This window comes from Calonectris borealis, chromosome 3, assembly GCF_964195595.1.
Source record: "Calonectris borealis chromosome 3, bCalBor7.hap1.2, whole genome shotgun sequence".
Classification (NCBI taxonomy): Eukaryota; Metazoa; Chordata; class Aves; order Procellariiformes; family Procellariidae; genus Calonectris; species Calonectris borealis.
The window spans coordinates 17833658-17849808 of NC_134314.1; the positions used below are offsets into that span (position 1 = coordinate 17833658).

Here is a 16151-nt window from a genome sequence, read left to right on the forward strand (position 1 = left end):
TAACAATTTTTGTGCATGTAAGGAAGTTGTTTATTTTATCTGGGTGTGAAGAATTTCTTAACGTAATCGGAGAAATCATGCTTAAAAAAGTGAGCAAAAGCCCTTGCAGCACACTTTCTGGTTATAAGTATTTGGGATATACAGGAAGCACTGTCAGATGTTTCTTTAAGAAGCTAACATTGGGTCTTTAGAGAGATGGAAGATCTCAGAGTTGTAAAGATTTTAATTCAATGCTTTGACCCTTGGGAATCAGTAACCTTAGAAATAAGCAGGAGTGTGGGGGCTATACTCCTTTCCCTTGCTGGTTTGTTTAAGCTAGGTTCCGTGATCCCTCGGGAAGATGTTACTGTAGCCATTAGAGATCATCTCTCACCCAGATGTCCAAATGAATTAAAGAAGCATTTGTTATGGATTTGGACTGTGCTGAAGATGGAAATGACCTTCTGCAGTCACTGGATGCATTTTATCATCACAAAAAGACCAGACTGAAGAATTGTCATTAGCATAGTCATAAACGCTTTGGAAATGGCCTGGGAAGTCCACAGCCACGCATGCCCCGGCCTGACAGCCTGCTGGGGCCGTGGGGGGAGTGCTACGGGGGAGGCCTGGGAGAAGCTGGTGAACACCGAAGTGGTGAGGTGAGAGGTTGGGTTTTTTTGTTCCATGTTTACCAGCGGTAGTCCTCACCGTCATGTTGAAAACCACACTTTCCTCGGCTTAGCTATCAGACGGCAATTATGAACAAAACCTTTTTTTCCCCTCTTCTTTCAGAAGGCAGCGCGGGTGAATGCTAAGGCGGTCACTGTGCTCCAGGTGCTCTCCACGGCGTTGCCGTCCCCCCGGGACGCCCATCCTGAGGGGCGCAGGGCCGGGCTCCGCATCAGCTCTGCCCGCACCTCCTCCCGCCGCTACCGCTGGGGTGGGGGGGACTCACTGCCGTCAGGGCTCCCGGGCAGGGTTTTTTTGGGTCCCCGTTATTAGCCGCTTATACACGGTCATTAGTGCGCCAGCCCTGCGGGCTGCTCAACCAGAAGCTTGCTGCCTGCGCGCCGCCTCTCCCGGGCTGTCCCCAGGGCGCGGCGGCGAGCGGGGCCGGGCAGCGGCTGCCCTCCCTCAGGGCGGCGGGCGGTGCCGCCCCCCAGCCCACGTGACCAGCCCGGCGCGGGGAGGGGGGCAGAGGAAGGTAAGATGGCCGCCGCTGCCGTGGGGAAGTGAGGAGCGCTCGGGGCCGCTGCCTCCCTGTCAGTCTCCGGCTGGGCCCGGGGAGCCGCCCGCAGGGGCCGAGTCCCTCCGGCTGTGCGGTGAGTGGCGAGAGGAAGGTGGAGAGCGGGGACAGCGCAGGCCGGGCGCGGAAGGGCAGGGGAAGGGCACGGGGGAGGACGCGCTCCCGGCTGCCAAACAAAGGACGCCGCGGAACCCCTCCTCGCCGCCGCGCCCGGCGCCCTCTCGCAGCGGCGGGGCCACGGGCACTCGCGGGGGAGGGGGATCAACGGTCGTGGTGGGCGCGTGGGCCTGGCCCCCTCCCGCCCCGGAGCGGGCTGGAAGGCCGCGGGGCCGGGAGCGGCGGCGGCGGCGCCTGGGCCGCTCCGCCCTGGCCATCCCCGGGGGCTCCGGCAGCGCTGTGCGCGACGGGCGGACGGGGCCCTCTTTCGTGGGTGGCGGGGACATCTTATCGAAGATAAAACGGGGCGTAGGGTGCCGCAGGCACCGGGGGTGGGGGAGCCTGGGGTGCCGTTTTTCTCTCCTTTTGTTAACTCGGAAAGATAGATGCGAGCGCGAGCTGTCAGCGAAGCCTGGCATCAGACTTCCATGGTAAAGAATCACAGAATGGTTGAGGTTGGGAGGGAGCTCCGCAGGTCCTCTGGTCCAAACGCCCTGCGCAAGCAGGGCCACCCAGAGCCGGTTGCCCAGGACTGTGTCCAAAGGACTTTTGAATATCTCCAAAGATGGAGACTCCACAACCTCTCCGGGCAACCTGTGCCAGTACTGGGTCACCCTCGCAGTAACGAAGTGTTTCCTGCCGTTCAGACGGCAGTGCTTCAGTTTGTGCCCATTGCCTCTGGTCCTGTCACTGGGCACCACTGAAGAAGTTGAGTAGCAAAATCTCTTAAGGGTAGGGCTTTGCCGCTTCTCATATATGCTTAAAAATTGGTTGGGAAAAGTGATTTCCCATCTATAACTTTTGACAAAGGGTTGATGGGCGGAATAATACAGTAATATATGTTTCGCTGGAAAAGTGTTTGAATCATGGGATTAATTACGTGACCTCTGCCCCCCATCAAATAGTAAAGAAATGGAAAGCTAAAAAGGAGTTTTTTATCAGATCATAATGTGTAAGAAAACCCACATATTTATCTATTGGATAGGCATTTATTCTTTGTTCTGCAATGGGGGTTATTTAAATTAACTTGGTTATTAAAAAATTCAAATCTACTTGAAATCCTGTGCGACCACAGTTTATGAAATGTGGCCATGCTAATTTGAAAATCTTTTTAACAGAAAGATCTCCATCATACAACCGACTTTTTCCATGGGTGAAAATACTCTAAAAGTTAGATTTTTGTCATAGAACTTGTGTCTGTGACTAACAAACCCTTTATTTTATGATACAGAGAAATGCGTTGGCTTTTTGAGACCACGTAAGAAGATGATTCAGACTTTCTTGCTGCGCTTGTGTGTGTTTTATATGGGTTTTGACAGAATTGATTTATATTGGTTGGCATAATTTTTTGAAAAACTTAATACTGGTACCTGTTTCTGTGTACTTTCTTTTACCTGAAGTATTTAAAACCTGAAATAGCGTTTTGTAGGATTAAGCATTTTGTATTTTGTACAGGAAATTGAATTTTCTCTTAGAATTCAGATGTTCTTAGCAATACCTTATTGTTCATTGACCATATTTAAATTCTGTCTTAAAGGTAGACTAGTTCCTCTGATAAGGTTTAAATCCCATTATCAGATACTTCACAAACCCTTTCTTTTGACTGATCTTTTTAACCAGAATAGAAGATAGACATATCTGATAGTTGCTATCAGATGACAATGGTGACTTCTTGTTTAAATGTGTATTTGCATCCTTCCAGTCTTTTCGATGTAATCCCCAGTCTCGATTGTTTTATTTAAAAAAAAAAAAAAATTCCATCATTACAATATTTGGAAATGGCCATTGCCTTGAGTGCCTAAGGTGGAAAAGAATGACTTGTGTATCTCCAGTTTTCTGTGTTTCTTACTGTGTAAGAATGGTTACAACCATAGGGGCCTCCTTTTGTGCAAACTTTTTTTAGTTCTATTGGGTTTCAAAATAAGAATGTCTGTGTCTCTCTATCTTTAGTTATCTCTTTGTGTCTTTTAATATTTTCTAATTACACCATTTGTTCTTTGATATAAAGTAACTAAAAAATAAGGTAATCTATTAAAATGTTTCTTATCTGGATAACAGGAGTGTGGCTAAGAGAAGTAGAATAAATGCTCCCAGATAAATAAGGAAAAGCTGAAAATCAGCATAAGGTCATTAGTCGTATTGGAACTTCAGGCATTGGAGAAGAGGTGTGGGTATAGACTACTTATGGAAACGTAGATTTGTTATTTCTTTCCGCTTCTGAATATCAGAAATTAATATTTTAGAGACTCATTTCAACTGTTTTGAAGATTTGTTCTTTAAACAGAATCTTGGTTGACTCAGTCCCTATGGAAAAAATAGTTAAAAATATTTACTGCTTCATGTGATGCCTGACTCGTGATCTCTTAATGTTTATGAAGTATGTCCATTTCGCAATAAGGTGTCATAAAGGACGGGTTCTCTGCAGCATGAGTAAAGGTGATGTTCCAACACGTTATCATTTTTTATGCCATCCTAAAGTATAAAAATGTGTGAGAATATGAAACCGACTTATGTTAGTCTTATAATAAATTTTATATGCACGATTCTTCTGTATTCTTTAAGTTCTAATTTGGAAAGATGGCATTTCCAGTTCTTAAGGGCGAAATACTGCATGTTTCCGTATCTGATTTGTACATGCACAGATTTCAGCAGCACTGTAATTATTTCCTTTTACAGTTAACTGAAAGATCTACCACAGTATTGCATGTTGAGAAGGTAGCTTTTGTGTCTGGAAATAGAAGGAAACATGTTAAAAAGAAGGCGACAATTTTTTTCATCGTATGATGAAAAGTATGAATTTTGTGTGAGTCACTATGATCTTTACCTATGGAAAACAAAACAAGAAGAGGAAGTTTTCTCAATAACAACAAGCTAGTGCTTGTTGACCAATTTTGATATTTATTCATAAACGATCACAGCTTACACAATAAAAAAAAATGGGGGAGAGCTATGAAAAGGATGGTGGTATTTGGAAAATTTAGTGTGTAATAATATTTTTTAATGTAGTTAGAAACTGATACAAGATTCTGAAAGTACATTAAATATCTGCAGATTTGAGTTATCAGGACCTTTGCAGTCAGTATTGGTGCAGTTGAGAGAAACAAAATTTTTGTAAATCAGCAAATTTTTGCAGTCTTTCCAAAACAGTGATAACTCTGCTTCAACTCAGGATGCGAGAGCCTTACAAAACCAGGTTAATCCTTGTGCAAGCATTACCTTCACCTGAGCATTTGTGCTCTTAATACATCTTTTCATAGTTCTTGGTGTGTTAGTCTTATAAAATACCAGGATTTGCTGCCCGAGGGCATTGTGAGATTTCCAAGCTTGGAAGTTTGGATTGTGAATGAAGAGCTGGTTTGAGGGCTGGGAATTGGCTGGTTTTGGTGGGAGAAAAAAATGACAGCATTAATCCTTGTTGGAAAGGGGATCAATTTCCAAATGGGCTGCTGGTTTTAATTGAAAGTTTTGTTACATTGTGAAAATACTTCTGCTGTGTCAAAAAACAAAGTAAATATTGTTAAATGAGCAATTAAGGACTGTATATGTATTGGATGCTCTTGAATGGTACTGGTTTTGCACTAGATTTATGAAATTTGGCAGGGTTTAAGTTCTCATCCTTTATTTTGGTAAAGGATAAGCTGTTGAGTTTTTTTTTTGTTCTAGAGTTGTTTGTTTTGAAAAGGGTATGAATATATATTTCAGGAGCTTTTGAATATATATTTCAGCAGCTTGTTCCATTGGAGGGGCCAGAATGGAGTTACTTAGCTAGCTAGAGACTGTACCTCAGAGTCTTGGTTCGACGCATTTATGATAATTTAAACAAAATCTTAAGCATTGGAAGAAATCATACCTTAGTGCCCAGCACCCACGAACTTTGAGTACAGTGCTTAGTTTTCATAACATAATAACATAAATCTTACTTAATAAAAAGGTGGACTGTATCTGTGCTCAATTTATATTGACTTGCTGTCATGAGTGAAAATATCATGAATGAACTTCAGCCTAATTTCAGGCATGTTTGTTGTTCTTGGGGAAAAAAAAATAAAGCTAAGCTTCCAAAAATCTTAACGCCAGCCTTTTTTTCATGTATTTGTTGGCGGGTGGTGGTTTTTTTTGTTTTGGTTTGGTTTTTTGTTTGTTTGGGGGGTGTGTGTGCTTTTTTTTTGCTTTATTTTGCTGGGTTTATTTAAGGTTGAGAAGCATACTAACGCATAGATTCACCTGGTGAATTCAGGTTGCATTTTAAATGGAAAGTTCTGTAACTGACTCACTAAACAGTGCTTTCCTAAAGCCCTCCAGTGATGTTAATCTTTTGGATGCTTTAAGAAGCTTGCCTGAAAAGTGGCAAATGAAAGCATGAGGATATAAAATTCATAATTATAATACTTGATTTTATTGTTCTTGTTTTTATAAAATAGACTGTTATTATGTCTAAGAAGGGGATATTATATGACAGTGAAGCGTAGGTGACAAAGAATATTAATATACTTGGAAATGGTTTACCCCTACAAAGCTTTTATCATTTTAAAAAGGTAATATTAACATGGAGTTTGTAAATACAGCTCTAGATGTGTTCTTTAGCATCAGGTATTTTGCTGTTAGTCAAAGGTTTAAGTTGCCTCTAAGGATTCGGATCTACATTAAGGCAGAAACTGCGCTGTCTTGATAACTGGGAGTTCAAGTAACGATTTCTGAAGCAGGATACTTATCTACAGTGCAGCAGGGCTGCCTTTGCCTTTTTGAAATATGACAGTAGGGAACATCAAGGGAAGAATCTTACTTTGAGGAGGAAGCAATACTGAATACTTTTTTCCTTTTCACACTAGCTAAGAATTAATTGGCGAAATTTTGATAGCAACTGCAGACTATAATTCACTTGGTGAGACATTGTAGTCATGTTTTGCTGATGATTTTTAATATAGTTTTCAATTTAGTGTTTGGCATGGAAAATAGCGTGGGGATTTAAGGTACGGCTACAGGAGAGAAGATGGGTGACTGCACAGGGAAATCAGAAAATGTCTGTGGTAGCAGTGGAGCTAGTGGCAAGTCACTAGTTTCATGTTTCATGAATTTCTGTCGAGATATGTAAAAAATTATGGGAGGAATTCAGGTGCCTGCATGTGAATATCTAACATCATTTTAGGTGCCCAAGAATATCTGAGACTTCTGCATAGGGCTGTAAGATACTGTCCCAGGGCATAAGGGAGGCGGTCTGTTCTGGACTGGCAGCTGGATGCCAGGCAAGATGCTGACTTTTCTGGTATTTTTGTATCTGAAACGGCAGTAGGAGCCTGTGTGTGGGTCACTACAATTGCTGTTTCTTTTCAACCTTTTCATTTTTTGTGTGGTTTAGTTTTTTTTAAGTTTGCAACCTTTCAATTAGCTCTTCCTCCTACTGAAAAAAATAGACAATTATATGACACCACTGTTGTACTGCTCACCCCCCTTTGCATGGTGGTACTTTAACTGTACAGTAAATGTGACAGACGTTTTGTGTTCTTAGTTTATTTATAACTTTCTTATGGGAGAGACTGGCTATTTGTGCAGTGCCTAGTAAAACTGTTGCTGGGCTTTGTATGTCAAATGCAGATTTTTTTGGAACTGATTTTAGGTTTGGGTTTTAAATGTCTGAATGACAGAATTTGATTTGTGTGTTTTTACATGGTATGTGGACATTTGGGTATGGAGATTTCAGATGCCTAAATCCTCTTTGGAATTTGTCCCTTGAGTTGATTTTAAGCCCAAATTTAACAGCGGGAGTCACAGTCCCTCCTTTTCCTCTCTTCTTCCTCTCGTGTTCTTCTACTTGCATACCTAAAATGTACGTAGTTTACAGTTTCTTTTGTCACTAGACATGTGTGTGTGCCTGAAGTTCTTCTACATGTACCCAGAGCTGCTTTAGTCATCTTAACTGAACGGGGCATGTTGGCTTCTTTGCCAGCATTCTTATGAACAAGGCATTTCTATATACGGGTTATCTGACGGCTGTGGTGCTATAGGTGAGCTCAGGTTGTGTCTAACATATCCTGACAACAGTGTGTTGTCTATATATACTTACTGGCCAAAGGAGAAAGGATGGTACAATGCTGTTACAGTCTATGTAAGCAATTTAAAGAGGAGCTAGATTGTTTGATCTAAATCTCTAAACGTAAACTAACTTCTCCGCACTAAGTGTAGTGACGTTCCTGCTGGCTTTCTCTCATATCTTTTTGGCTAATGTTCCACTTCATTCGGGAGTGCAGAAAAACTCACTGGCTGCTTTTATGTGAGAATAGAAGTTAGAACATTTGCCTGGGAAAGCCACTGGTCTTTGGCTTCTGCCTGGTAGAGAATAGCCTAACCAGTAGGCTTTAGCTAACACTAAACCGGAGTTTTTCCTCTGCTGTTACACCGCTATCACGCAACAAAAAGCCAGAGAGAGAGCAATCATGTCATCCGCTGGTGAGGAGAAAGGTGGTGGGGGGTGGATGGAGTCTTGTGTTTAGCCCCACGACTTGTTCTGCATCCAGTGAAACTTAATTTAGGTGCAATGAATAATTCAGCTTCTGGAGCCGTATGCGTATAAATTTGGTGCAGTAATACTACTGGTTCTCTGAACTTACTAGCCCACAGCTTTTTAGGAAGTCTTAAATGGTTATTAATCGTCTGTCTTAACCAACAAAAACCTTTCCTGTCTTACATACTAGAGGTTAAAAACATATAATCAGTCAACAGAAGCTATGTGAAGTTTGACTAGCAAGTTAACAACATGCCATCACATGCAGGCATGTTTGGATAAAGTTGGTTATAACTGATTTAATAGTTGAGTTCCGTATGGCTGCAATTTAGAAGTATCACTCTATTTCATAATGCTGAGTAGTCTCGATGTTCTGCTTATGTACATAAAGGATAAGGGTTATATTGTAAATAAGTAGCAGAAATAAAGTATGTAACATATACAGGTGTTCCTATAATGCTATATATGCAGAAAAATTTATGCAAAGAAAAAGACTACTATGCATTCCATTCAAAATGCATATTTAGACAATACCTAAAAATTAGAATAATTTCTGTAATTTTCTAAGAACTAGAAAAATTAAGCAATTGGCTTTTCATTGAAATGTAGCGCATTTCAATGCACGTGTCTCCACAGCATTGAGGAGAGTGGAGGGTATTCATACCGATAACTTATTGACATGTACAATTCATGGTTTCTAATGTCAGAGTTAACTCTCATAGCCTTTACTTACGCTTTGCTTTTTTTTTCCTTTTCCTGAAATACAGATAAGCTTTGTTACAGACGCATTTTAAATACTGTGCGAAGATGGCAAGTCTGATGAGTCAGAGTCTGTTGACCTACGTAGAAGAAGGAAATGTTCCTGCTCTGAAAGCGCTTCTTGAGAAGTGCAGGGATGTAGATGAGAGAAATGAGGTAAGATGATTTTTTGAAAGGTCAGTTTCATATTGCAGCTTATTGGTTACAGAAGGAATAATTAGTGAGATCACACTGGTTATTTGATATACAAATTTCAATTTTTATTTTCAAGTGATTGCTTACCTTTGCACAGACTGAACGCACGGTATTCCATTTCTGTCAGCGCCTCAGCATCTTTCATTGTATTTGTTTTCTGAGTCATCTTCTGAACTGGAAAATGTGGCTCCATCCTTTGTGAATGGAGATTAGACCTGTATTTCTGCGGCTAGGAATTGTTTCTTAGTTCACAGATCCAGCTGCATGTGCATTCTTGCCCTGTGCATTTTGCGGGGAAACCTGGGATGATAACAACTCTTCCTCCGCATCCTGGTGTGCAGGCAAGAGAAGCTTTGTTATCGGTCCAAATAGGAGCATATATTGCAATTTACTCTGAGCAGATGCTCATCTGGATGAAAAGATTTTTATCCAAAAAGTAAGTCTAGATGTAACCAGAGGTTTAAATGACTTCACCAGAATTACACAGGAAGTCTTGATACACAGCAGCGAGTTTAAATGTGGATTACTCGGCTTCTGGGATAGTTCGATAATTGTTAGCTTCTGCTTTGTCATCTGATTTAGTGAACATATCACCACCAGCAATTTAAGCGAATGTGCTGTGGTTTCATTATACTGCACTAAGATTCCTGAGAGTTTCTTGGGAGGTTTGCTTCATGCAAATGTCTGTTGCTAGTGACTGTTTACATTGTTTTGCACGATGTTTAGAATTCAGGTTATCTTGATGCACTGTGAAGTCTTCTGTGAATTTTACAACTAAGTTTAGATGATTTGACTAATTTATTTCATCTTCTGTAGTAGGTTTTCTGGTTTGTAAGCCTCTGGACTTTTCTTTCATCTGGATGTACAGCTTGTATCATCAATTTTTATTTAGTTATGATTTCCTAAGTAGTGTTGTAGAACTGGAACCTTGTTGACTTATGTAGCATATTCAGAAAATTGAATTCATAGAAAAATCCAGGATAGAAGGGACCTCTGGAGGTCATTGGATTCAATCTCCTAATTGCAGGACTAACTTCTTTGTTACATCAGGCTGCTCAGGGACTTAACAAGCAAAATTTGAAAGTCCTCAAAAGGATGGAGAACCTGCAGCCTCTCTGGGCAATGCTCCAGTGCTTAACCACTCTTTGTTTAAAAATATTTTCCTTATGTTTCATTGGAATATCCTTTGCTGCATCTTGTGACAGTTGCTTCTTGTCTTCTTGTTGTGTGTCTCTGAGAAGAATCTGCCTTTGTCTTCTAACATTCCTGTTCCGTCTAGGTGTAGTGTAAGACTGATGTTGATGCCCCCTTACCCTTCTGTTGTCCAGACTGAACAAATCCAGCTCTCATTTTCTGCTTGCATGTCTTATGCTCCAGTCCCATAACAGTCTGAGAAGACTCCATTGCTGCACTCTGCAGTTTGTCGATCTCTCTGTTGTTGGGAGTCTCTCTGTTGGGAGCCCAGAATGGGGCACTGTGTTCTGGATTCAGCCTCACCAGTGTTGGGTAGAGGGCTAGCTGTACTCTTGTTAATGCAGCCCAGTATTTGATTTGCCTTTCTTGCTGCAGGGGTGCACTGCTGACTCCTGGCCCTCTTGTCCCTCAGGACCCCGTGCCTGTTTCTGCAGCGTGACTCCCCAGGCAGGCAGTCCCTACACGTACTGTTGCATGGGGTCGGTCTGTTCCAGTCTCTGTGTTTGCCTTTGTTGAACTGCAGGGGGATTGTCAGCCCATTTCGCCAGCCTGTTGAGTTTCGTCTGAACGGCATCCCCATCCTATCATCCAGCATATCAGCTGCTCTCTATAGCTCGGGGCAGTCTGTAAACTTGCTGAGAGCACTTTCTGCTTCATGGTTCTGGGTGTTGATGAAGATGCTACAATGTTAGCCCCAAATCAAACCCTCCCCGCTGGGCACCAGTTACTGTGAACAGTTGACCATTACCCATTGAGTCTGACAGTCCAGGCATTTTTTTCACTCACCTTGTAGTGTATGAAAGACTGCCTTTCCAATTCCTATCTTTTTTTTCTTTTTTAAGTAAGTTTTGGAAAATGCATGTTCTGTTGCATTGTTTTTTTTAAACCTGCATAAGATGGAAAGAATATTTTTGAAAAAAAGTTGAATGGCATATATTACTCAAATATATGCAAATGTGAAAACAATGTACAGAATTTAGCCTTAATGTAGTTACTAGATCTGGTTTCAATTAAGACAGTTTTCTTTCATGGTTGGCACATTCATTTCTGCTGTGTATGCGCATATGCTGAGGTATTTGAGATGGGAGAATTTTTACATTTCGGAGCATACATGTGAACCTCACCACCTGGCATGCTGTATATCTGTGAAGAGGAATAGTCTGTTCCCTCTGCTGGTAATTCCTTTCAACAACATGGCTGAAATCAGATGGATAGTCTGTGTTGACTTTATCAACAGTATCACTGCCTTCACCTTCTTTTCTAAATTTTTCTTGTCTTCTTGATGGGACTCAGTGCACTCCTGGGTTTCAGTAACTGCCTTTTTTGCAGAGGTCGTTTCCCTGATACCTAATTTTTTCAGTCTTCTGATATATTGCATTGGAGAAGGTAATTTCTGGAGACATGTATGGTTTGCATCAGTTTTAAACCTACGGCGAGGGTTGGGGGGCTGTTCACACATATCAGTGATAGGAGTTTCGTTTAAGTGCTAGCTCTTCATTGGAATTCAGTGACATTGAGTGCAATTCTGTTTCCAGTTTTGGACCTGCCAAGACGTCTTTTCTTCTTGGGTAAAAACAAAATACCAAAACGGGAGTGCCAGAGGAGTAGGTCTAAAAAGATTGCTGGCAGTCCAAGGTTTGCTAGTGCCAGGACCTCCCTGGCTGCAGTGACTTGTCCAAGGGTCACCCACATTGTAACCAACCCTTTGTATCTTGACTGTGATCAGTTGCCAGAAAAACTGGGATGTTCCAGTCAGTTTGCGTATGGATGGTTTTGTTGGATTAACACCAGCAATTTCAGTTAAGTTGAGCAAGTCTTAGTCTCTCTGCCTTTTCCCTGCGCGTCCTTTCCCTTGTGCGCATTCTTCTTTCTCATACCAGATACGTTGATTATTTAACAGGTAATGATAGATGCTTGTCTAGTGTGATACACTTTGATCCTAACGGCCTCCAGTTTCCTTTGATGTGCCTTTCTTTCTGCTCTTCCGCTCTTGATACTGAAGTATCGCCTGCATCTTCAATTCTGAATCTTCTGTTCTCTCATGGACTGCGAGAGAATGCTAATTTGTAAGGTAACACCACTGAATGATTTCCCTAAAAAGATACAGATGTGCTCCTTTATAATTTGGATATTCCAATACTTAGACTTAGCTATGATGTATAGATACCCAGTACTTGATGTACTTGTGAGAAATATGAACATTTAGTTGTTGTGGAGTGTCTAGACTCTTGGGCAACTTTTGAGAATTAATCTGGATGTCAGAGGTATAGTAATTATCTTCTGTTTCTGTGTTGGTGAAATCTTCATGATTTGCTAAAACATTGAACCTATATTTGAGAATCTCCTAGCAAAAAGGGAAGGATGTTTTCGGTACCCCTATAGAAAAGTTTTACATCTGTCTAAGAATACCAGAGCCAGTCTTACAACTGTATGACACTTCTTACAGGAAGGAATCATTTTCCCATCCACAACCTCCTCTTGCCCAGAGATTCTTTTGTTCAGTTTGTGTTATCCTTTTGTGTTGTCCGCCGGTGGAAGACGATCACAGTGATAACAATAGTAACTGTTCAGAAGGAGGTAAGAAGAATGCTTATGCTGAAATAGAGATGTATGTATGTATTGCTAAAGCACTGCTTGGAAGGGACATCTGGAGATTATCCAGTCCTGTGTCCTGAGGTGGGTTGTTTGGAGCCAGATGGAATTGGCTGTGTCCAGCACAGGGCAGTCCCAGCCTCTCTTCACAGAGACCCTGTGCGGCTCCCCCAATACCAAAACCTGGACACCTACACTCAGTAGAGTGAGGTTCCTGTCTGCGCATTTCTCCAGCCTGTCAAGGTCCCTCTGGATGGCAGCACAAGCATCTGGTGCATCAGCCACTCCTCCCAACTTTGTATCGGCTGCGAAGGTGCTGAGAGTGCACTCTCTCCCATTGCCCAGGTCCTTAATGAAGGTTAAACAGGACCCGACTATTGACCCCTGTGCACTAGTGACTGGCCTCCAGCTGGACGTTGTGCCACTGATCACAAGCCTCTGAGCTCCACAGTTTGGACAGTTTCAGTCCGCCTCACTGTCCATTTATGTAGTCCGTACTTCATTGGTTTGTCTGTGTGGATGTTGTGTGAGGCAGTGTCTAAATCTTTGCTAGAGATGCGATAAACAGTGTCTCAGCTCTTCATCCACCGAGCCAATGATGTCATCACAGAAGGCAGTTAGATTGGTCAGGCGTGATTTCACAGATCACTTGGCATGTGTATTCTCGAAATATTAACTTGCATATAAAGAACTCATCTTAAAAAGCAAAAGTTACGACTGTTCTCTCCTCCGAAAACAGCTGTTCTCTTCTATAAAGTAGTATTTTCCTTCCTCTTGATTTTTTGAGCATTTTAATTTTTTTTTTATCACCAGACCTAAATGCTACTGCTTGTTGATACAAAGTGTACTTTAGGATCTAAAAGCAAGGGTATCATTTTGAATGTATACAATGTATAGAGTTATAACAACATAAACTTATACAAGAGTATAATTTCTCCCTGTAAAAAATTGCACTGTTAGGTATTACGTTATATTCTGTCATGACTAGTACTGTTGGTTATCCGTAATGTCATGGGGAAGATTCTGTGAAGACTAGTTATGGAATGATTGATGGACCAGAAGGCTTTTTTGAAAGAATCAGTGCATTTCTGTGATTTTTTTTTTTTTTGTACTTAAAAGAGCAGAAAGAACTCATCAAATCATAGAATCATAGAATCATTAAGGTTGGAAAAGACCTCCAAGATCATCAAGTCCAACCATCAACTCCACACCACCATGCCCACTAAACCATGTTCCTAAGTGCCTCATCTACACGTCTTTTTAATACTTCCAGGGACGGTGACTCAACCACTTCCCTGGGCAGCCTGTTCCAAGGCTTTATTAATCTTACTGTTAACTGTTTTACTAATGAAGATTAGTGATCTTATTGTATTCTGATTCTGCATTGATTTTTATTCTTTCCAGGGAAATTGCTGGTATATAACTCCTAACATATAACTTTAGCATTATTTAGAGACTAGATAATTTGAGTTTTCTATATGGTACAGAGAAAATACAGAAGAGAGGTCAGGAAAAATTCCTTTCATTTATTAAGCTTGTTGAAATTACTAAATTTGATAGTAAATTTGTTAAGTTTTATTTTTCATCATGCAGAGCAGTTATATCTCAGAAGTTTGCTGACACCGAACTAGGCTGATGGAAGGGTGGCAGATTGTAACTGACTTTTAAAACATCCTTGAAGGCAAATAAACCAGCTTTTCTTTCATCGTCCCTGAGATGAGGCTTTCTGTTAACAACCTGTGTTGCACAGGACAGGAATGATGTCTGTATTTGGTATACTGTCAGACGAAAGTGTGGTGTGTAACTTGACTATTTTTTCCAAGGCTTCAGCAAGAATCTTACTCTGAATCAGTGTGCATGTTTTAATGACCATTGTGGTTCCTAGGCTAGATTTATTTATTTATTAATTTCTAAACAATGTGACTGAGTTACTTCAAGATTTAAAGATGTAACAGGCTGTGTTAGAGATGTTGTCAGTGGGCAAATCATTCAGAAAGGAAGATATTTAACAATGTAAGTTTTTCTTTGGTAGCCATTTTTAATGTCTGAATTTTTTTTTTGTTTGGTTTGGGTTTTTTTATCTCATATGGGACAGGGTTTAATATCATGTTCTCCATTTTTATTGCAAGTTCACTGCATGGTTTGAAAACCAGTCCTTCTCACTGCTTCTCACTGGCAATTAAAAATGAAACAACTTAATGTTCCTCTGTAGTTTTTGGTCTTTTATTGTTGGTGTGTGTGCATCATTTGCATCACTTTCGAATGAATCACTTTTTCTATCATTTTGATTTCAGAATGGCCAGACTCCACTCATGTTGGCTGCTGAGCAAGGCAATTTAGAAATTGTCCAGGAGCTTCTCAAGAAGGGAGCTAATTGCAACTTGGAAGATGCAGTAAGTATTAGTGCTTTATGTAATGGTACCTAACAGTAGAAGAAGAAGAAATTTCAAGAGGCGGGCAAAGAAAAGGAATTTAGGTTAGTGTTGAGAGGAGGGGGGAAAAAAAAGAAGGTGGAAAATGATGACATGCAAGAGAAATTTTATCCAAAATTGCTTGGCTCTGTATTCCTCTGATTCGATTCCTCATAAAGAATAGGGATATTTAATACGTTTTAAATGTCTGAGGGTCTCTGCTGAATGCTGTTACTGTTTCTTCTGGGAAATTAGTACTAGGAAGCTATAATAATAGGATTGGCAGTAGTTGACATAAAAAGCTAGGCTGACTAGAGAAATACAGCATCAAAGATGAGGTCCAAGTGATTTTGCTCAGTGATGTTGTGGTATGTTGGGATTTTTTAAATTTTTGTTTTTGCTTGGTTTTGGTGTTTTTCAATAAATACTGAGGGAGAATTTAGGTTAAAGCATTATTTCAGGTGAAAGCCAGAACTGTGGCAGAGAAGGGTTTCAAATTTATGAATTGTCTTCCTGCCTTTGCGGAAGGGATTGACTCTAGGTGAAAGATGCCCAGCAAGGGTGAATAGGACAGAGGTGGTGTTAAAAAGTTTTGAAAGGTCTGTAGAGAGACCTGAAAAGTGATAAACAGGGAAAGGATGTTGCTTGTGTTTTTCTTCTTCTGCATTTAGTTTAATTGTAGCAGTGTAGATATCCAGGAAAGGTCTGGAATGAAACCTGTCTTTTTTTTTTTTTTTAAAAAAAAAAAAGTAGTATCTATTTTTGGTGATATTTTATTACATTTGCCGTAATGTTACAGTTCCTATACTTATAGGAAGAATAGTTACCACATAAACTGTTGCTATATTTATATGTGTATAGCACATAAAACAGTAGTCCACACCTGGACATGGTTTGAGCAGTGGATGGAAGATAAGTTTAATGCAAGAGGAAATGTATTTCCTGAAGTGATCATAAATCTAAGAAGCTGTGGTCCAAATTCCTCTGCGTATTAGCCCCTTGGGTGCTGTCATGCACTGTATGTGGAGACAGACCACCATCATTTTCTGTGGTCTTGGTTGCCATCTTGTCCCCACCTAGCAGTTCTCAATGCCTTGACCTCATTCTTTAATCCTTTGTAGGT

General features: G+C 40.9%; 1 protein-coding gene across 7 annotated transcripts in view; it reads left to right on the forward strand.

Moving 5' to 3' along the window:
• Nucleotides 1-1128: 1128 nt before the first annotated feature.
• Nucleotides 1129-16151, forward strand: part of KIDINS220 (kinase D interacting substrate 220) — an 80596-nt gene continuing 65573 nt past the window's right edge. For 4 of the 7 annotated variants that reach the window (XM_075145102.1, XM_075145104.1, XM_075145106.1 and 1 more), the window contains exons 1-3: nt 1129-1301; nt 8645-8792; nt 14912-15010. In XM_075145102.1, the coding sequence (XP_075001203.1) occupies nt 8685-8792; nt 14912-15010 (207 nt within the window). In that variant the 5' untranslated portion in view covers nt 1129-1301; nt 8645-8684. The remainder of the gene's footprint in view (nt 1302-8644; nt 8793-14911; nt 15011-16151) is intronic. The other 3 variants (XM_075145108.1, XM_075145103.1, XM_075145105.1) reach the window with 3 other exon arrangements.